General features: G+C 44.0%; 1 protein-coding gene across 3 annotated transcripts; it reads right to left on the bottom strand.

Annotated features, from left to right (window-relative positions):
• Positions 1-1,160: 1,160 nt before the first annotated feature.
• Positions 1,161-20,246, bottom strand: katnb1 (katanin p80 (WD repeat containing) subunit B 1). 3 transcript variants are annotated; one of them, XM_080303569.1, is made up of 20 exons: positions 20,110-20,246; positions 13,343-13,476; positions 13,120-13,250; positions 10,654-10,771; positions 9,977-10,077; positions 9,855-9,896; positions 9,071-9,154; positions 8,228-8,343; positions 7,081-7,152; positions 6,860-7,010; positions 6,582-6,775; positions 6,156-6,304; positions 5,677-5,727; positions 5,410-5,474; positions 4,779-4,997; positions 4,548-4,697; positions 4,290-4,366; positions 3,035-3,109; positions 2,470-2,586; positions 1,161-1,687 (listed from the first exon to the last, which is right to left on the bottom strand). In XM_080303569.1, the coding sequence occupies exons 2-20, from the start codon at positions 13,389-13,391 to the stop codon at positions 1,546-1,548; spliced, it is 2,103 nt and encodes a 700-aa protein (XP_080159695.1). In that variant the 5' UTR covers positions 13,392-13,476; positions 20,110-20,246; the 3' UTR covers positions 1,161-1,545. The 3 variants fall into 3 exon arrangements, with proteins under 3 accessions (XP_080159695.1, XP_026032133.1, XP_080159687.1); XM_026176348.2 differs by lacking the exon at positions 20,110-20,246 and adding an exon at positions 18,407-18,849; XM_080303561.1 differs by lacking the exon at positions 20,110-20,246 and adding an exon at positions 16,868-16,951.
• Between the last annotated feature and the right edge of the window lie 559 nt (positions 20,247-20,805).

Raw genomic sequence — 20,805 nt, 5'->3', positions numbered from 1 at the left:
AGCGGCTTGCAGGTGCAGAGATTTGTTTAGGATGTGTAGATTTGCCAGGGCCGTCACAGAGTTTGGCTCGACTGGATTAATTAACTTTGAGGTGCTTCAGGATGTTTCAGCTCTCACCCAAAAGACTTTACTCCTAACCGCTAACGGGGAGTCCCACGTATTTGACCCCTACTGGGGTTGTCCCCTTGGAGCTGGTCCTGGGAGTTTTCATATGACTCATTGTAGACACGTGGTTAAGGTGCGAGTCTGGTTGAGGAATCTCGTAGCTGATAGCTGGCACTTGGAAATAATTTCAGGTGGACACGGAGAGACCCAGGCGTTTAATCTCTAGTGTCAGCTGCTCTATCTATAGAGACGCCATCGTTCAGCGTCTAGATTTGAAAAAGTTTTTTAGATGTGAGACGGGAAAACCCTGAATGATCGGGAACCTACAGACTTGTTTTAATAATTCAATTCAATTTTATTTATAAAGCATCAAATCACAGCAGTCCTCTCATTGGAAGAGAGCCAGAGAGAACTGAACTCAACCATGCTAACCTTCCCTCCTTTGCTTTAGCTGGCACTGGGTCTATCACCAACCCTCAGTTTGTGTTCAGGAAGTGAAAAGCATGATCAGCTGATTTGGGGTCAGCTGATCGACTCGACTGTTGAATATTCTGGGTCTTGGGTTGCTTTCACAGAACGTTTTTGGTTGTCCAGTCAATGATGCTGGAAATCTGTTTGTCCCAGTAATAAACACCGGTGACTCCGCCCACACGTCACACTCGGCTGTGTGCAGTTTTCAAACCTGTGCCAAGCTGTTATCTGTATTTCAGTCACATATTTTACTATTTTAAATAAATTGTAGTCGTTTACAGAAGCAAAAGAATAAAAACTGCCCAAACACTCATGACCTGACCGTACACTCAAGAAAAGATCTTCAAATATGAGTCAAAGTGGTCTTATGTTGTAGAAATAATGCTCGATCATGTCTTTCCACAAGCTTCCTGTGCAAATGTCTAATTCTTTACAGACTTAAATCTGTGAGCAGATCACCCGACATGACTTTCACACGCTTGGCTCTAAACTGATGTAGAAATGCATGTTGCATTTGAGGTCTGCAGGAAATCTGAGAGACAGCTTCTGGTGCATTCATGAGTCACTCTGAAGAGTACAGTAACTAACTTCATTTTGTCTTTATTTAAATAAACAGAGCTGTACATGAACACAGTGGAGAAAGTGAACAGTAGAAAAGTGAAAAGTCCGAGCCTTTCATGAATCGCTCGTGTGGTGCAAACCTGTGAGCACTTTTTAAACATCCAAACCTCTGAAGGCACATTCCCGTCAGCGCCTCCATACGAGACCGAGACTCCTCCCCGATTCGAGTACCGACCCGCTCGTTTAGCAGCGGCGGTTTAATTTCTCAACTTCCTCTGAGTGTCACTTAACGTCTTCAACATTAAAACATTTCTTCTTCTGTGACGGAGGCCTCAGGAGAGAGTCGTGACAAAAGAAGGACACACAAAGTGCGGGGTCTTGGGAGTCAGCTGATCCACGGCGCCGCCCTCAGGGCGAGTCGTCGAGCGGCGACATGAGCAGCTGCAGCTCTTTGAACGTGCTGCCGTGACGACCGACCTGCGTCGCCTTGTTCTTCACGATGTTGCTCAGGTTCTTCAGCTGCTCGCAGCACACTCGGCACTTCTGGTGTCTGGAAGCACAAAAACATCAGAGGCTCAAACGCAGAGGACAAAGACGTTGGCGAGTCTGTCCGATTAAAATGGTTTTCCTTCAGTGATTGAACAAACCGCCACTGATGATGTGTTGCTATGAATTATGGGACATCTTTGCTCCAGTGTCTCGTCTGATTTACATCATCTCTGCACAAACCTTTATAAGAGAAACTGACTGTCGCTGGTTACAGTTCAATTCATTTTATTATGAAGGTTCCTGTCGTCTGAGTACTACACCAAAGGTGGTTTAATGTTTCCTTTTTTACCTCCCTTGGAGGAGGAGACACTGAAGCATCCTTCATTCACAACAAATGCAGTGAGGCGCAGAATGAGTGCTGCCCCACCGCACTAACATGCTGCTCTCTCTGAAGCTCATCTCAGGAATAACGTCCGTTAACCTCAGCAGCCTGTGTTGCTGCTGGCGAGGACGCAGGCCCTCGCCAACAGCACAAAGGTGACACCTGCTGGACAAACAAACCTACTACAGTCACTAAAATACAGCTGTGGCTCCTGCAGATGCAGAGTGCAAAGAGGAGACCTGGAAGGGAAAAGCAGCCGGCTGAGGAGCGATTACAGCAGGAATCAAGTCTCTGGGTTCGAACACGTGTCAGACATCTTTAAAAACGTCCCACACAGAACGAGAGGTGGAGTCAGCCGAGGTTTGGGGCATTTCCTCCTCAGAGTAATCTGAGTAATCAGCAGATTGATTGACGGTGCTGCTAAATCAGTCAAGCAGCTGTTGGACAGATGTGAGACTCACCGCTCCTCTCGTGTGATGTCGACCCCGACGGACGGCGTGGCCTTTAGAGTGTCCGAGATCAGCGTCCAGAAGTGCTTCATGACGAGTTTCAGAGACGTGCAGCCGGTCTGTATGTAGCTGAGGAAACGCACAGAGAAGGAAGCTGATTGGATGATGGAATTACACGACATACCGACACACTGACGGCATCGGGGCAGGTTCAGGTTCAGGACGGGAGGAAGCGGAGATCTGCTCCACCTCCTGACAATCAAAGTACTCCGGGTGACCTCAGGTTACCAAACAGGAAGTGATCTTTCTTTTTACGTAAAATCCGAATTAGAGTTTTAAATTCACTTTGAGAAGACGAAATCATCTCTGATGCAACCCGAGCTGCCTCCCGGCAGTTCGTCTGAAGCATCATCAGAACTCATTTCTCTCATTGTAATGGTGAAACCCACAAAGTCATCCGTCACACTTGATGAAAACGCCCACAAAGATGCTGACGTTGTTTTAAAACGTACCCTCTGCCGCTGAACGCTCGCGCGCCATCTCTGGACAACAGAAACTTTACCTCTGAGCCGCTCACCTCTCGTACTTGCTCTGCAGCAGTTTGTCGAGCTGAGGAAGGACGACCATGCACACGTCCAGCTTCCACAGAGATCTGGAACAGCAGCGCAACATCTGGTTTTATACGTTCATAAAGGTCAGCAACCCGCAAACAACTGCAGGTCAAACTCTTCAAAATGAAACTTAGAAGACAGATGCAATCAAATAAACAATAAAAACTTTTCAGTGATTGGAAACAGAACAGACTGAAAATAATAATAATAATAAAGCTGCGTAGAACGATTCGTCTGTCATCAATCGTCAGCTTCTGTCACTGTTTTTAGATTTTTTGGGTTAAACTAACAAAGAAAGGTTTTGTTTTTGAACTCCAGTGTAAATAAAGGTTTGTACTTGTATAAAATCAGAATTGTGTGTGTGTGTGTGTGTGTGTGTGTGTGTGTCTCCACGCGTGTGTGTGACATCTTTGTCAGGACAGGAAATTGGCATGCTACTATAATTGTGGGGACAAAATGGCCTATTGTTGCAGAATAAGCAGATTTCTTTGTGTCTTTAATTAAACAAGCGGCGCACAACTTTAGGCTCTACAGCATAGGTGTCAAACTCTGGCCCGTGGGCCAAATTTGGCCCACAGACTAATTACATTTGGCCCGCGAAGCCATACCAAATTACTATCAGAGCTGGCCTACTGGTATTATACAGCTAATATATATATTGTTTAGTATTAAGCTTTGCTTGTTCCATATTCAGTTTTTCAGCAAAACTTGTTTGAGTCCATAAGAAAAGATTCATTCTTATATCTGGAGGAAGATTTTTTTTTTCAATAAATATTAACGTTAGCCCGCGACTTTGTTCCAGTTTTGAATTTTGGCCCACTGTGTATCTGAGTTTGACACCCCTGCTCTACAGTAATTAGTCATTTAACTTGACTGGATAGATGTGTGAAACTCTCCTCCCTGAGGAGCAGCCAAGCCAAGGTGTGACTTAGGGTTCTCACAAAGATGTAGAAACGGGTTTGTGTGTGTGAGTGTGTACCTGTTTAGACAGCTTTGTAGGACCGAAACTTGAAATGTTACTATACTTGTGGGGACCAACAGTCACCTGTGAGGACAAAGTGCCTGTCCCCACGAGCTTGAATGCATTATTGAGGCTCAAATCCTCAGGGTTACGAGTAGGCGTTCATTTTTCATGGTTTGGGTAAGCGGCTCTCTAAAGCATGATGTCAATGAGATGTCCTCACTAAGATATGAAAACGAGTGTGTGTGTGTGAGACTCACGGCTGGGGGTTGATGATGTTCAGGATGTCCACGACTATGGACGGATCATTCATGGAGACGGCGGTGTCAAGAGCGATCTGCACACAAACAAAGAGCAGTTTGAAAATATTTTGATTGACACAAACGAACTGAAAACAAAACAATAAAAGAAGGAGCTGCATGAATGAGCTGCCCGGCTGTATCCGGGCAGAAGACCGCCAAACGGTCATGACCTTCTCACACACGTGCGAGCTGCTGGTACCGGTGTGTCAGCCTCACCTTGATGCCGTCTCGGGTCCACACCCCTCGGACCGTCTGCAGGTTCTTCAGTCGGCTGCTCAGCATCACACACATTGTCTCGTGACCCTTCTTCATCTGGGTCAGGGCCTCCTCGTCACTCAGGGCTCCAGATCTGTGGTTGGGTGAAGACTGACCGACCACACACGTTCAGCTTTATTCTCATCATCAAAGCTGTCGCGAGAATCTAAAAACACTGACGCGTGCACTCACGGGCAGGAAGTCGGCCACGTTCAGCCCGATGGGCTCGTTCCGGGCGCTCGAGATGATTTTGAGCTGCGGTTTGGATTTGGCCGCGGTGACGGGGGGCTGGGTGGGAGCGGGGTGGCTGGAGGACACTGTGCCCGCAGCTGGAGGGGACGGACGCTTCACAGCGGAAATGACCGTAGGCTCCACCCTCACCACGGGAGTGGAGGCAGCCAGCGGAGGACCCTTTAAAACAACAGACACGAGCAGTCACAGCCTTTATTCTCTGATCTCAGCTGTTTTTATGGGCATTTGATTTTTGGAAAAACTGTTAATAATGACAGAAACAAGAAATTATTACAAAATAATTTCTCACACATCATTTTAGTTGTTAATTTAGACTCATAAAACCTCTCATATAACCGCACTCAGACCAAAGTCACACAGCTGTTAAAGGTTTTAGATGGTTTTGAATTAAACTGATTTTCTGAAGACAAAGAAAAATCTTTAACTAAAGAAAGAGAAAACCGAGCGGCTGGAGGACTACTTTGTTGTAAACAGCAGGTATTTGAGCTCTGATAGGTTCGTTGCATTTATAGTCCGCTGTCCTAAGGCGTCCATGTTTCCACACAGACACACGGCTGCTGCGTTCACTGACCTGCTGTTTATCAGGAAAATTAGACTTGATGTCCTTCAGCTGCCGGCTGATCGCCAAAATGGACTCTGAGCAGAAGAAGAAATCATCAGGAAACGACCCAGTAACCACAAAACAGGAGCTGAAACACCTCTGTTGTGTGTTTTTGTGTCGTGTGTTTTTCACTGTCGAACACGTGATTTATTGTTCGTGTTTCATCTATAAACTGAAACGTCGGAGGCGCGTCGTCTCCTGATGTCTCACAGAAACGTGAAGCTGTGCTGGACTCACCGTCCTCTGGAGGAGCGGGAAAAGGCTCCGACATCTTAGGAGGAGTGCGAGCTGGAAGAGAGGAGAACGAGGAGCTCAGACTGCAAAATAAATGTGACGACATGAAAACAAAAGAAGAAATGACGAGAGTGTCTTTGTCCTCATTAGGATGAATATTTTAAAAAGGCACAAAGAACCAATCAGATCCTCCCATCCTGTTTGGCTCTTACAGCGAGTAATGTTTACTCCTCTCACTTTTCAAATATGGCCTGCTTCTCAAAATCAGCCAGAGCAGAACTGATGGCGATGCTGCAGGTGGATCAACAGGTGAGGAAATAGAAGCTTTCGGGGAAACTAAACACAGATTTTGTTGGTGCAGTGTTGATTAAAGATGAACTCAGCGTCCTTTTCAATAGCAATATTTCACAGATCTCGTTGTATGTACGTATAACTGTATTCGTTATTCAACATCTGAGCTGCGATGCTCCGGGTCCACCTACAGATGGCGCTCTTTGGCTGGAAGATGGCCTTGTAGTCCTCGGCGTTGTGGATCTCAGCAGACGACAGCTTCTCGTCCGCCTCGTCCTCGCTAGGGCTCCGCCTCTCCCCTTCGGGGCTCCGCCTGTCAGACTCTGAACGGTGCTTCAACCTGATGACATCACAAACATTTGTTTGTTTGTTTTTAGAAGAAAAACTGCAAATTTTTTACTTTATTTACTTTTATTAAAGAATCTGGAAGCGAAACTTTTCCACTGAAGTCAAATAAGATTTTTTATATATATATATATATATATATATATATATATATGACATGTGATCTGAGTGTTTGATGAATGAAACCAGTGGCTCATGTATAAAACTTTAAATCCAGGAGTCAGTACTTGCAGTATCTGGAGTATTTTCTCCTGTCTCTCAGTGTGCCGTACCTCTGCGATCTGCAGGTGGTCGTGGGTCTCTCGTAGTTCTTTCGCAGTGCCGCTCCTTTGGGGTCCTTCTTCGGCTCTGTGAGCGGCTGGTCGTCCTGGATGATCCCCTGGATCACGGCGCCACCGCTCTTCTTTACCCTCTTCAGATCGACCACGTAGGACGACACACTCGACAGGTGATGAGACACGCCGATCTGACATGTGGAGAAGGTGGAAGATTAAGATTACCTAAAACTTCTGCACAGTACTGTTACTGAGCGGTGGGCGGAGCTACACACCAGCTGCTGGTTGCAGATGGCGAGGTCAGACACCTTTCCCCAGCTCACCGGCACCGCGTCAAAGCAGCGGTCCGGTTCCCAGCCGAAGACCCGCAGCGAGTCCGTGGCGCCGCTGTACAGGCAGGAGCCATCTGGGCTAAAACATATACACCTGAAACCACAGGGACAGGGGTCAGAGGTCACATTCCAGTTACACCCTGCTGCAACGGGGAAAAACTCACCTGACCGGAGTCGTGTCGCCCTCCAACGAGCCGATCATCGTAAACTTCTCCAGATCCCACAGCTTGATGGTCCTGCAAGCACATGCAGAGTTCATACAGCTGCAGCTCATTAGAGACACCTGTAGGTGTTTTATAGTGTCAGGTGAAGACGCTACAACACGGCTGAGGAACAGGAAGAGACCTCCAACAGATCCACGGTCAGCAGTGACAAGTCAGTAAATGAGGAGAAAGAGAAAAGAGGAACGAAACACGAACAAAAGAGGGAGTGGAGGGCAAAGTGCACCTCTCAGTGCATCATGGGAAGTCCCCAGGAACCTGAGGGATGGTTAGGGTCGCCTAACCCAGCTCTAACTACAAGCTAAGCTAAAGACATTTTTATAATTAATTGAAGAAAGTATGTGTTTGAGTCACTTCTTATTCTCATAAATGAGAGTAAGATTTATTCCATCAATAAACTGTTTGAGATAAAAATGACCCTGCTCCCTGTTCTGTCACTAAAACAGGCCAAAACCTACAAAATGTCTCATTTCTTTGAAGTGACACATTCAAAGCTTTAACGGCTCCATCACGATCACATGACAATCGGAAAATCAGGCCACAAACTACAGCTTTGCTTGCTGGTGTAACTTATAAACTGTCTCTAACACCAGGTCGATGTCCTCAAATTAAACATAATAATCAATTTAAGTGATTCATGTTGGAATACTTATTTATACTTCATATGCAAAAATAAAGAAATGATTAAATACTGAGTGCACTTGCTGGTTGTGTTGGAGAAAGGATGAGTTATTATTTCCATTTTATTATATTTATATTATATTTCCTGTTTACTTTTAGTTATAAATGTATGATTTAGTGGCACATGCAGAGGACATGTAGAAGACACAGGACATGTATGTGAAAAAAAGTAAAAGAATTTCAGACTAAAAGAAATGTTACATTTTAAAAAATGCCACAAACAATCAAACTCAGCACCAAAATAAAATCTTGGCGGCACAGAGAGAGGACAACCTCGCGCAGCCTCTGAGCTTCATGAAACAGAAAAACTAAACGAGCCACAAAGTGTCACAAACACTGATTCCACTCATGAGTCGCTCCTTCAGCTCCGAGCTGCTGCGTCTCGGGCGCTCGGCCTGCGGCGACGTACCTGTCGGAGCTTCCGGAGGCCAGCAGGTACTCGTTGGGGTGGAACTGGACGATGTTGACGGCGGCGGTGTGAGATTTGAATTCCGTGATGGTTTTCCCCTGAGCCAGGTCCCACAGCTGATGGAGACAAGAGGACAGGGCTGAGGTCATCGAACAGGAAGAGAGCAGAGCTCACCTCCTTCAGCCAATCAGAATGAGCGATTTTATTACAGGATGCTGCCGGTTTGATGCTTTCACAGCATTTACAGAATAAACACATCATGTTCACACTTTTAAATTCCCAAGATGCTCTCAAACACCCGAACATCCGACCGCTGCAATTGAAATGAAACTTAATTCTAAACATCGATGAAATGTTAGCCTAACGAGTCGTTACACATCACCAGCTTATTACTTTATTTAAATAAATGTAACTGAACCTGGGTCAAGAAGTGTCCTGAAAACTATTTTAATAGAAAAGATGGATCTTAAAAATCCTAAAACACTGAAGTGATTCAACAGACGGACCTTTTAAAACCATTTTAAAATGTAGAAGAATCTAAAAATGTTGCGATTCAATCGCTCGTTTTATTTTATGGGAACACGTGACTACCAAACATGAACCAGGACCAGCTGGAACATTTTAACGTCTTCCAGCCTTTCTGCACAGTTTCCTGCTGCTGATGTTCTGCTTCACAGTTTACATTCACAGCATCGTGTAACTCCTGCAGGTTATAGTTACTCTGAAGGTTTCTCAGCATCTACTGTTACAGAGTCAGAGTTACCACAACATGTAAGTACCGGGAAAAACAATCCTTAAAATATATTTTTTACATTAAAGGTGAGACGTCAGATCAGGTCGTACCTTGACGGTGCAGTCGTCGCTCGCTGAAGCTAACCACTTCCCATCAGGACTGAAGGCCAAACTCCTCACAGCCTGAGTGTGACCCTGCAACACCAACACTGGTCAGATTTTTGCTATCGAGACTCATGTGAAGCTTTTATTTTGAAGGAAAGTAGAAGCTCTGAGCCTGGTTCTGGAGTTTTTCCTTCCCACTGTCGCCAAAGTGCTCATAGGAGGTCATATGATTGTTGGTTTTTCTCTGTATGTAGATCTTAAAGTATAAAGGGCATTGAGGTGACTGATGTTGTGATTTGGCGCTGCATAAACAAAATTAAATTGAAGTCTCTCAGTTCTTTTAAATGCAATAATCCGTTTACTGTAAGACTCCATAAAAGCTCCGACTGACACAGTTTAATCCGAATCATTCTGAGCGTCCTCGGCTTTGGCGCACAGTGACCACGTGTCTGTGTGTGTTTGTTTTGTATGTGATGGTACAACTGTGGAAAACAAGCATCAGAATGTAGAGCGGGGCTTAAACATCTGAAAAACATCAAAAATCTGTCAGAAACCTGAAAACAATCAGGATTTAGCTTTTCACACGGTGCTGTTTCCAGGTCAGATGAGGTCAACTCATTTGCATAAAAGATCAGATTCCACTGAAGCAAATGTCCACATCACACTTTGTTAGGTCACCACAGGTGTGTTTACCAAATCCACCTGCAGCCACTGTCCACCTGTTAGAAACGTGCACCTGGATTCGAGCAGGATATTAGGAGCCGGCCTGTCATCCTGAGCACAAACTTACCTTATATCTGAACACGTATCCTTTCCTCCGCAAGTCCCACAGCTGACAGCAGAAAAGAAGAGACATTTCATTAGAGCGGATTAAGACTTCAAGGATGTTCTCACACAGGAAAGCACGCCTACCTTAATGTTTGTGTCCATGGAGCTGGAGGCCAGGAAGTCTCCAAAGGGATGGAAGCCCAGGCTGGTGATGTTGGCTTTGTGTCCCATCAGAGTCCTTAAAACTGAGCACAGGAAGCAGCAGGGTCACCTCTTTGCATCTCTTTCTAACTAAGACCCAGCTTAGGTGCATTAAAACGCCTCCGCATGATGGGACGGACGATTATTCTGACTGCGGGGTACAACGTCCTCCGTTACAGCCTGAGACTGAACACTGAGGAAGCTGTATCAATTTTCAAAATAAGAGTAGATGGAAAAATACTACTAATAATAACATATACTCAATCAGACTGATGTACTATATTACAGAGGCTGACATCATGTGGTATGACGGATGTCCTGTGTCCTCGAGGCAGCAGAGGTGGAAGAGCTCATAGCTCAAACTTTGCACTCAGAAATTTAGAAAAAACTCACCACACTAATAAAAAAAAGCAAGTTGATTTTAACATGTTTCAGCTCTTTGTGTGTCATATTTCTAATCGACTGGTTCGCTCACTTCACTTCTCTTTGTCAGTGTGAACCTTACGCTGTCCACCGCTGATCTAAAGCACCTGTGCAGATAAATTACGCACACAGACAGTTTAGAGGCGGTGAAGCTTTGACTAAAAAGCCTCGTAGCCACAGAACAGACAGAGTCTTACTCTTGGCAGCCTCCAGGTCCCAGACTCGTATTGAACCTGACTGCGACCCGGCGGCGACCTGCTCCTCCGACACGTTGAAATGGATAGACTCCACTGGGTTCTTGTGACCAGTCAGACTCTGAGAGGAAACAGTCAGAACAGACATCATCACCTAAAACTGCACCTCGCTCCTTTCTCAAAAACTCAAAACACAGACTGTATATCAAAATGTTAGTGTTAGTGAAGCTGCTGAGGGACACCACGTCACCTGTCAATCACAAAATAAGCCCACCTTCATCTCCTGCTTTATCGTCCCCTGAACACTAATGGAAACCATCATTTCCAAAATGAGCTTCATCTTTTATTCAATAAGACCTGAAAACAGCGACTGAGACCATAAAGCCGTCAGGAAACTGTTTACTGAGCTCAGAGATCAGGTGAGGAGGCGGCTCGTTTTCTCACAGACTTCTATTCACAGTCAGAGGAGTCGCCCCCTGCTGGACATCCATGAAAAACGCAGGTTTAAGCTTCACTTTTCAGAATTCAAATCTACACCCATCCTTTATACAGGGAGTGCAGAATTATTAGGCAAGTTGTATTTTTGAGGAATAATTTTATTATTGAACAACAACCATGTTCTCAATGAACCCAAAAAACTCATTAATATCAAAGCTGAATGTTTGTGGAAGTAGTTTTTAGTTTGTTTGTAGTTTTAGCTATTTTAGGGGGATATCTGTGTGTGCAGGTGACTATTACTGTGCAGAATTATTAGGCAACTTAACAAAAAACAAATATATACCCATTTCAATTATTTATTTTTACCAGTGACACCAATATAACATCTCCACATTCACAAATAAACATTTCTGACATTCAAAAACAAAACAAAAACAAATCAGCGACCAATATAGCCACCTTTCTTTGCAAGGACACTCAAAAGCCTGCCATCCATGGATTCTGTCAGTGTTTTGATCTGTTCACCATCAACATTGCGTGCAGCAGCAACCACAGCCTCCCAGACACTGTTCAGAGAGGTGTACTGTTTTCCCTCCTTGTAAATCTCACATTTGATGATGGACCACAGGTTCTCAATGGGGTTCAGATCAGGTGAACAAGGTGGCCATGTCATTAGTTTTTCTTCTTTTATACCCTTTCTTGCAGCCACGCTGTGGAGTACTTGGACGCGTGTGATGGAGCATTGTCCTGCATGAAAATCATGTTTTTCTTGAAGGATGCAGACTTCTTCCTGTACCACTGCTTGAAGAAGGTGTCTTCCAGAAACTGGCAGTAGGACTGGGAGTTGAGCTTGACTCCATCCTCAACCCGAAAAGGCCCCACAAGCTCATCTTTGATGATACCAGCCCAAACCAGTACTCCACCTCCACCTTGCTGGCGTCTGAGTGGGACTGGAGCTCTCTGCCCTTTACCAATCCAGCCACGGGCCCATCCATCTGGCCCATCAAGACTCACTCTCATTTCATCAGTCCATAAAACCTTAGAAAAACCAGTCTTGAGATATTTCTTGGCCCAGTCTTGACGTTTCAGCTTGTGTGTCTTGTTCAGTGGTGGTCGTCTTTCAGCCTTTCTTACCTTGGCCATGTCTCTGAGTATTGCACACCTTGTGCTTTTGGGCACTCCAGTGATGTTGCAGCTCTGAAATATGGCCAAACTGGTGGCAAGTGGCATCTTGGCAGCTGCACGCTTGACTTTTCTCAGTTCATGGGCAGTTATTTTGCGCCTTGGTTTTTCCACACGCTTCTTGCGACCCTGTTGACTATTTTGAATGAAACGCTTGATTGTTCGATGATCACGCTTCAGAAGCTTTGCAGTTTTGAGACTGCTGCATCCCTCTGCAAGATATCTCACTATTTTTGACTTTTCTGAGCCTGTCAAGTCCTTCTTTTGACCCATTTTGCCAAAAGAAAGGACGTTGCCTAATAATTATGCACACCTGATATAGGGTGTTGATGTCATTAGACCACACCCCTTCTCATTACAGAGATGCACATCACCTAATATGCTTAATTGGTAGTAGGCTTTCGAGCCTATACAGCTTGGAGTAAGACAACATGCATGAAGAGGATGATGTGGACAAAATACTCATTTGCCTAATAATTCTGCACTCCCTGTATACAGTCTGCACTCTGCCATGATGTGGTGCACTACACACAACGTAAGAGGTCAGGCAGGTTAGTTTAGTTGGAGGAAGATGGCGAGCAGTGGAGGGGAAACATGAGTCTGTTTAATTCCCATGGAGCGAACTCTGTTTTCATCATTTAACAATCAGAAATGAATCAATAATAAAGATAAAAGCGTGAGGTGGTGACAGGAGAGAGGCAGGTGTGGGCATCATGACCTGCAGACTGCAGAAGAGCAGTAGGTAAAGGATGGGTTCCTTTGAATCTGCTCATGTTTCAGGCCTAAAAAACCTCGACGGAAACCTTAAAAATTAGAAACCCATCGCATTTTGCATTGCGGGGGACTCACCATGATGCAGTTGGCCTTGCTGACGGCCCAGATGTTGACCCTGCAGTCCTCTCCTCCTGTGGCCAGCAGGCGGCCCGAGCTTTTCCCCAGAGCCAGACAGGAAATGGAGCTGGATTGAGCCTCGAACTCCTCTGTACGGCAACAAAGGAGGAACAAATTCAGGTCGGGCTGGGCTGCTGGACAGGAAGGGTGTGATGATCGTTTGAGTAACTTTAATACTCACGAAGGCGCCATGCGATCTTGGTTGTGCTGGAGGCAGCCATACTGGTCATACTGGGAGACTGGCTGCTGTGTTTGACGACCCCGGCTGAGGTTAATTCATGAGACGGACATCAGCTCCTGGTTTAAAATGGAGCACTGTAACAAAAAATAATTTCCCCCAGGGATCAATAAAGTATTCTGATTCTGATTCTGATTTAGTGTTTGCACTGAGCGTCAAACACCTGCAGGAACACAACACAGTGATAAATAAGTGATAGAAGAGATAAGACATATAAAACCGTCTCAGTCTCGCCTCTCTGACGCTGAGCTCTCATTTCTACTCCCAGTGAAGATACCATCGTCTTCAGCTCGGCCTCCAAACCACACAGGTGTCACTACCACCCTGTAAACCCTCCCTTTCATGCTGGCTGCCGTCCTTCTGTCACAAATCACCCCTGAAACTCCACCAAGCCTGCACACTTCTTCATGTCTCTTGTGTGCTGTCCCTTGTTTTGGATGGTTGACCCCAAGTATTTAAACTCATCTATTATTGGAAAACACTGTATACAAGCCAGAAGCCAGATGATATAAGTTAGTTAAACTGCAGGAATGTCTTAAAGATATAAAAACCTTGATGACCGTTAATTTCCTACAAATATAGTATCTAACCAGATTCTTACTCTGGATGGCATTACCTTGGCCTCCAGTAACGCTGTGAGGAACCTTGGAGTCATTTTTGACCAGGACATGTCCTTCAACGCACATATTAAACAAATATGTAAGACTGCTTTCTTCCATTTGTGCAACATCTCTAAAATTAGAAATATCCTGTCTCAGAGTGACGCTGAAAAACTAGTTCATGCATTTATTACTTCCAGGCTGGACGACTGTAATTCATTATTATCAGGATGTCCTAAAAACTCCCTGAAAAGCCTTCAACTGATCCAAAATGCTGCAGCAAGAGTCCTGACAGGGACTAGAAAGAGAGAGCAGATTTCTCCTGCTATAGTCTCAGGCTGCTGAAGGATTCCCATGATGCACTGAGTGTTTTCTTTTCCTCCCCTCACTCCCATACCGGCCCCTCCCCGAGCGTGGTTCTTCTCGAGGTTACTTCCTGTGACAATAAGTTTTTCCTCACCACTGTCACCAAGTGCTTGTTCATTTTACCTTTATTTATACAAATAGTCCTGAGACTCAATGCCTCATTTACAAGAGAGACCTGTTTCAAACAGGCATAATAAAATAACACCAATAAAATATTGAATATTTTACCAAGTGTCTACACAGTCAAACTAAAAACAAGATTCCCAGTGATGATTTCACAAAACCATTTATGCGTCTTTTAAAGTCTACGAGCAAAATCAGCTGAGAGCCTGAAATCCTTCTGTCATGTAATCCATGAGGACGGGACAGAAAAGGAGAATACCTTCTCTCTGAGGTCTGAACAGTGAGTGCAAAGAAGTCCTGAGACCGCAGATTGTGACTAAACTATTTGTCAGATTACAGGTAATCTGACAAATAGGAGACGAGTAAACCAGAAATGAATTTAGAGACAAAATGCTATCAATGAACCATCCTGCATGAGGCTAATGAGGACTAATCAACCAGTGAATATAACGTACAGTGGTGTGCTAAAGGTTTTGAGCCGGTGATAAATCTTAATGCCGTGATAAACAAAGTCCAACGATCCATTTCTAAGAAAAACAAAACTCCAGCTTCAGCCTAGCTTCAACAGGAACTCGATGTTTGTAAGACTCCACAGCTTCATTGTTAATACATGTACCTTGAGAAGATACAAGAGAGGGAAGTTAGGATTAGGGTTAACCGAACCCTCTGAGAAGAACACAACCGTGGTTTTTTTTATAGATGCATTTCAAAGACAGCCTTAGCAGAAACAGCTGTGACTGTGTACGATCAAAAGCTAACTGCAAATGTTCGAAAACCATGTCGATACCAGGGTACCAGATTATTACCACAATTAATCATCTGCGTAAAAATAGGCAGTTGCACTTAGATTTTGTCCCACAGCACTGACATAAATAGTAAATAACGCAGGTCCCAAGACAGAAACCTGTGGCACTCCATCAGTCACATTTAAAAAACTGGAAGAGAGACCATTAAACTGCACACACTGCTTATGGTGAGAAAGGTGCTTAGCTTGGTCTGAACGGCCCTTTTCCAATAACCTCTGACATAAAACCCCACGATCAACAGTGCCGGAGGCTTTCGATCAATAAAAAGAGGGGTGCAGTATTTCTTTGCTTCCAGGGCCTCGTAGATATCATTGAGAACTTTAAATTTTAAACCTTTAAGTTACAGTACTGGAGAGATAAAATATCATTTTCATTCTGATAGCTCTAAGGTTGATTATTCCTCAGCCATTAAAGAATCTCAGCTAAAATACAGAGTTTGCAGATTGGTTCATATTATTACCATCCAAGAATCATCACCTTTCAGGAGGGCAGTACAAAGGCACACTGGGATCTCTGCTGAAGTGTTCAGTTGTATGGAAAGATTAAAAATATAAGACGCTGGCTCATCTATGATGCTTGCAAGCAGACGCAAGAAAAACGGAGACAGACTGTCTGGACCGGTGACTTTTTAATGTTAATGCTCTTCAAAGCTGTCAGAGAGAGAATTTATAGTCTGCCAACGCGTCCCAGGGACTTTGAGACTGTCAGTGGTTAAGATCAGAAAGTGATCACATTTGGATTTCCTAATAGAAGCAGTGAAGCTATTACGCAGCTGCCAAACCTTAGCCATTGGCATCAGTGTCGGACTTTCTTGAAGCTGCTCAGGGCTGCTTCCTGTCCCGCCCTTTCACTCTGACCTGGCTAAAAGCAGCATGTTTGTCCACAAGGCAGATAAAACTCTCAGAGTAATATTTACAAGCTAAGTTAACACCGTCCATCAATGTAAAACTGACCCAATGTAAATTCATGAAGTCGTGACAAAAGGCTTGCTCATGTAAAAGCTTTAAATTTCTGTTTGTGATGATGCTCAGAGCATGAAACTGTTCCTCGCAGCACCAACCACGCAGCGATCAGTCAAGTCGCTGGTAAAAACTGCTGTGGAGAAATGATGTGGCACATTAATCAAAGATGATTTATCTGGGGAATAAGGTGTGTGGGGCTTTAGTCATTTGTGTTAGATTAAAAACAGTGTGCCTTAAAATAATCAGACACAGGAGAAAACCGATCCCAATTAAAATCACCTACCAGAATGATTTCATTATAATAGCTGAGCCAAAGAGGAGAACGTGCCAGGGTCAAAGTCAACAGCAGTTAAAGACCTAGCTTTATAAAAAAACTGTCACACTTCTGCCTTTCTGAGGCTGCTTGAGCGATAAATTTTAAATCCATAAATTCCCACATCTCACGTCTCAGAAACAATTATTCATTTGGCACTACCTCCGGTGCTTGCATGTTAACCTTTCCACTCGTCTCTCTCATTGTGTGAATGAGAGTGAGACGAGTGGCACGTTATCCTCTTCGGTTCAGCTATTTTCCTCCTACTGACTTTCATTCCTCTTGTGTTCAGAGCATACCTCGACCTGCTCCCACTGCAGCTCACGGTGTCATCTGCAAACATCACGATCCACAGAGACTCCTGCCTGGCCTCGTCTATCAGCCTGTCCCCATCACCACAGCAAATAAGAAGGGGCTCAGAGGAGATCCCTGATGTAATCCCACCCCCATCTTGAACCCATCTGTCATTCCTACCACACACCTCACCACTGTCTCTCTCCGTCCTCATACATGTCCTGCACCACCCTCACATCCTTCTCTGCTACTCCCGACTTCCTCATGCAGTACCACAGTTCATCTCGTGATCCATAAAGACACGGTGCAGATACATCATCAACAACCTCAAAGCAACCGCACAATTCAAACTCCTTGAATTTTTTTCTTAAATAACATAATTCTTCACCTGCAAACACAAGATTTCACAAATGAACAAACAGAATAAATCTTGTTTGGTGTTATCAGGTGATGTCGGTTGGTGTCTGATATTCATTTCCTGCTATAACAAAAGTCTCCCAAATATGGGATAAATAAGATATTTCTCATCCTCATCAGCACCTTCATCTACATCCAAACTGTTAGATAATATCTATTTTTCTAACACAAAAATAATACTTAAAATCTGCAAGAACCTTCATGTGTTACTGTCTGCAGACTGAAGCGAACATTTCTGTTTATGGAAACTGGCGCATTTTTCTCAGATCATAACGTGTATGAAAACACCGGTAAACTAACTGAGCAGTGCTGTTGTGGTCAGGAGTGTTTGCTCTGCTCTCCTGGAGCTTCAGCTAACTTCAGGTAATCTCATTAAGGTTCTTCATTAAGCTCATTAAACCACAGACGAGCTCATGTTCAGACTAACACAGCAGAGGAGGTCCGTCTGCTCCCCACTTTAACCCGTTAACTCTGACTCTGTGGCGGGTGTTCCAGATCAACTGGCGTTTAGATCAACTGGCGTTTAGATCAACTGGCGTTTAGATCAACTGGCGTTGGTCGAACAGATGTGTGGCAGTCTTGCGTTTCAGGAGCTCCTACCGACAAACCAGCAAAAAAACGCCAAATGTGTCACCTGTGACACTTGTGAGGTTGTCTCAAACACACTCCGTCAGTCTTGATGCTGTTGAACAACAAAATGTTTAAAAATGTGGCGAGTTTACCTGGTGATATCCTCATGCGCGACGCGATCAACTGGCGTTTAGATCAACTGGCGTTTAGATCGCGAAAACAGCAAACAAGTATGTTGTTCACAGGACACAAAGAGTAAACGATCGTTTACTCTTTGTGTCCTGTGAACAACATCGGCGTGGTGTTACTTGTTTGCTGTTTTCGCGATCTAAACGCCAGTTGATCTAAACGCCAGTTGATCTAAACGCCAGTTGATCTAAACGCCAGTTGATCTAAACGCCAGTTGATCTGGAACACCGGTGCTGACCTAACCACCCGCCGTACCGAGCTCCGGGCTAACGTTAGCCGAACACTGAGGCCGGGCATCGGCGTCAGGAGCAGCGGCTCCCCGGCGGAACTTGGACCGAGCAGACGCAGTCTGGCGTTGGGCAGCTTACCTCGGTCTGTCGGTCACCGACGGACGGCTTAAAGTTGATCCGGTGAGGCGGCGACAGCAACTTGTCGACGGTCCGTTTACTGCTCGGCTGCAGCTTAGCAACTGAATCACACACCTCACTTCCGGTGACGTCATTACCCTTTTCCCCCAAACAACTTTATTAACAAATACGCTTCGAAGTCATGACTGTAGAAAACGATCACTAGGTTGAACTTTTCAGTAGCGCCGTTAACTTAGCGGTATTTATCTTAAATTTCCATTTCTCCAGATTTGACATGTTTCTCTTTGTTTTTATTTTTGTTACGTTTGCCAAACTTTTCCCTTTTTCTCAAATCTTTTCTGGTAAATTTAGATTTTTTTCCTTATAATTTCTCCTAAATGCATCTTTTATTTTCTTGTGATTAAGTATTTTCCCCCTCACATATCTGTCCCTTTTCTAAATTTGGTTTTTAGTTTCTCATAAACCTGGTTACCCGCCCCCTCTAAATTTGCCTCTAATGATTTAAGCTGCACTGAAAGAAAAGCAGCTTTGTAAGAAAATGAAAGCTATCTAAAATGACATTGTGTATTTACAAAACTAAAATAAAACAAAATTAATTAGGAAATTAATTCATTAGTTCAGGGCTGGATTGGGACAAAAAATCGGTCCGGGCATTTTGACTAGTGACCGGCCCACCAGGTATTACAGGAAAAGCCATAAAGCCTTTGAATGAAAACAAACGCTGTTGTGACAGTGATGTACAGTCTTGTTGGTATATGTAGGATTTCTATACATTGTACATCAGATGAAAACTTTGGTTGTAAGATTCAGATAATTATTTATTAAAAGCGAGACATTTTAAATGAGAATAAGAAAGAAAAGTATTTCTTTGTGCCCACCTCTCCCTGTTAATGCCCTACCTGCCCCCCTGGCAAAACTTTGCTAGACCCGCCCCTGCACAGTTACCAGCTGTCAGCTACATAAAAAAGGATCCTGGTGTTATTTGTCTCTCAGAAACAGTTGATAACTTCAACTCATTCATGTCATCTAAAAGGTAAACCTGTTTCTCCATCACCTGTTCAGCTCTGATGATCCAGTAAGGACATCTCCTGGTTTCATCTTCATGTTTCCCTCTCACATAACCAAACCGACATCATGACCAGCAGTTTTACAGCTGTGGCTCCAGCAAACATCAGCTGATACTAGAAATTAATATTAAATACATTCTAACAACAGCTGATCAAGCTTAAACGTGCTGCTGTTGTTTAGCGCGACATCTGCTGGTTTCCTGTTTCTGGCGCAAAGTGGGCGATCAACAAACGAGAGAGAAAAGCCGATCAGTTGATCATTGATCAGTTTCATGATTGAATGAGCGAAGAAGAGGCAGCTAACAGCGTAAAGACGCAGAATAAATCCAGCTTTGTGTCTTTTTCATTATAGCTGAAGTCCGGGACAAACTGCGTCTCTTCTCAGCTCAACACGAAACGCGTAATATTTTCTCTGATGATTCCGTTTTTACAGGACGGTTGGCAACTCTACTAACTAACCTTATGAATAAAGTAAAGTTCACTATCAGTAACATCATAGCACCCACCCAGCTGTATAGGAACTCTGTCAGTACAAGTTATTGTAACTGACTGTAAAAAGTCAGCATAACGAAAATAAACTCCACCTAAACTTGGTTCATATCTGACCCAGATAGACTGCAGGTCATAACTTCTTACCTGAAGTTCAGTTCACCTGACACTCGGACCGGCGGCCGCCTCGGGGCTCTCCTCCTCCTCCTGCCTCCCCTTTCCCTCATCCACCTGCTGGCCTCAGTGGGAGCTCCGCCATAGCCACCACCAAACAACTTCTTACACATCTGCCAGCATCTGGCCAATCCACCACCTTTCATTGTTTATACTGTTACAAACAAACAAAAAACCATCGGCCCATAAAAACGAAAAATCACCAAATGCCCGGTATGCCCATGGCCAGTCTATGCATTAGTTGTAATAACGTAATTCGTTTAAATTAATTTAGGCTATTTTTAGCCTCACTAGGCTTTGGTGCAGAGGTTCACTGAGAGGTTAACGAGTGTGTGTAATTTTTCTATTACAGTATCATATATACTTACTGTACTGTAATGTACTTAGAATATTATTATCATATTATTATACAGGTAAATCAGTATCCTAGTAATTATTCATATTGGTGTTGGTGATATTTGCAAAAACATTTAAACAGTCATAAATTAATTGTTGGCCTGTAATCTGTGAAAAAAGTGTTAGACATCTCTCTCATGAATAATTCATTCACTTTCCACAAAAAAAAAAGAAATCCTATCTCAAGGCAGAAGCTGCCTTGATAATAGCTGAGTTATCAGTTTTTAGCAACAGAAATGTCTTTTTCCAGAGAGACGTGGCCAACAAATGTAA

This window comes from Astatotilapia calliptera, chromosome 1, assembly GCF_964374335.1.
Source record: "Astatotilapia calliptera chromosome 1, fAstCal68.1, whole genome shotgun sequence".
Lineage (NCBI taxonomy): Eukaryota > Metazoa > Chordata > Actinopteri > Cichliformes > Cichlidae > Astatotilapia > Astatotilapia calliptera.
The sequence above is the reverse complement of the archived record's forward strand: the minus strand, read 5'-3'. Positions and strand labels throughout refer to the sequence as shown.

Bases quoted from the DNA above. Each gene is read 5' to 3' on its own strand.
- katnb1 (XM_080303569.1), bottom strand. From the start codon at position 13,391: ATGACCAGTATGGCTGCCTCCAGCACAACCAAGATCGCATGGCGCCTT. The intron at 7,153-8,227 runs GTACGTCGCCGC...ATGTGCTTGCAG, and splicing joins GCCTCCGGAAGCTCCGACAG to GACCATCAAGCTGTGGGATC. The intron at 5,475-5,676 runs GTGAGTCCAGCA...TCTTCTGCTCAG, and splicing joins TCCCGCTCCTCCAGAGGACG to AGTCCATTTTGGCGATCAGC.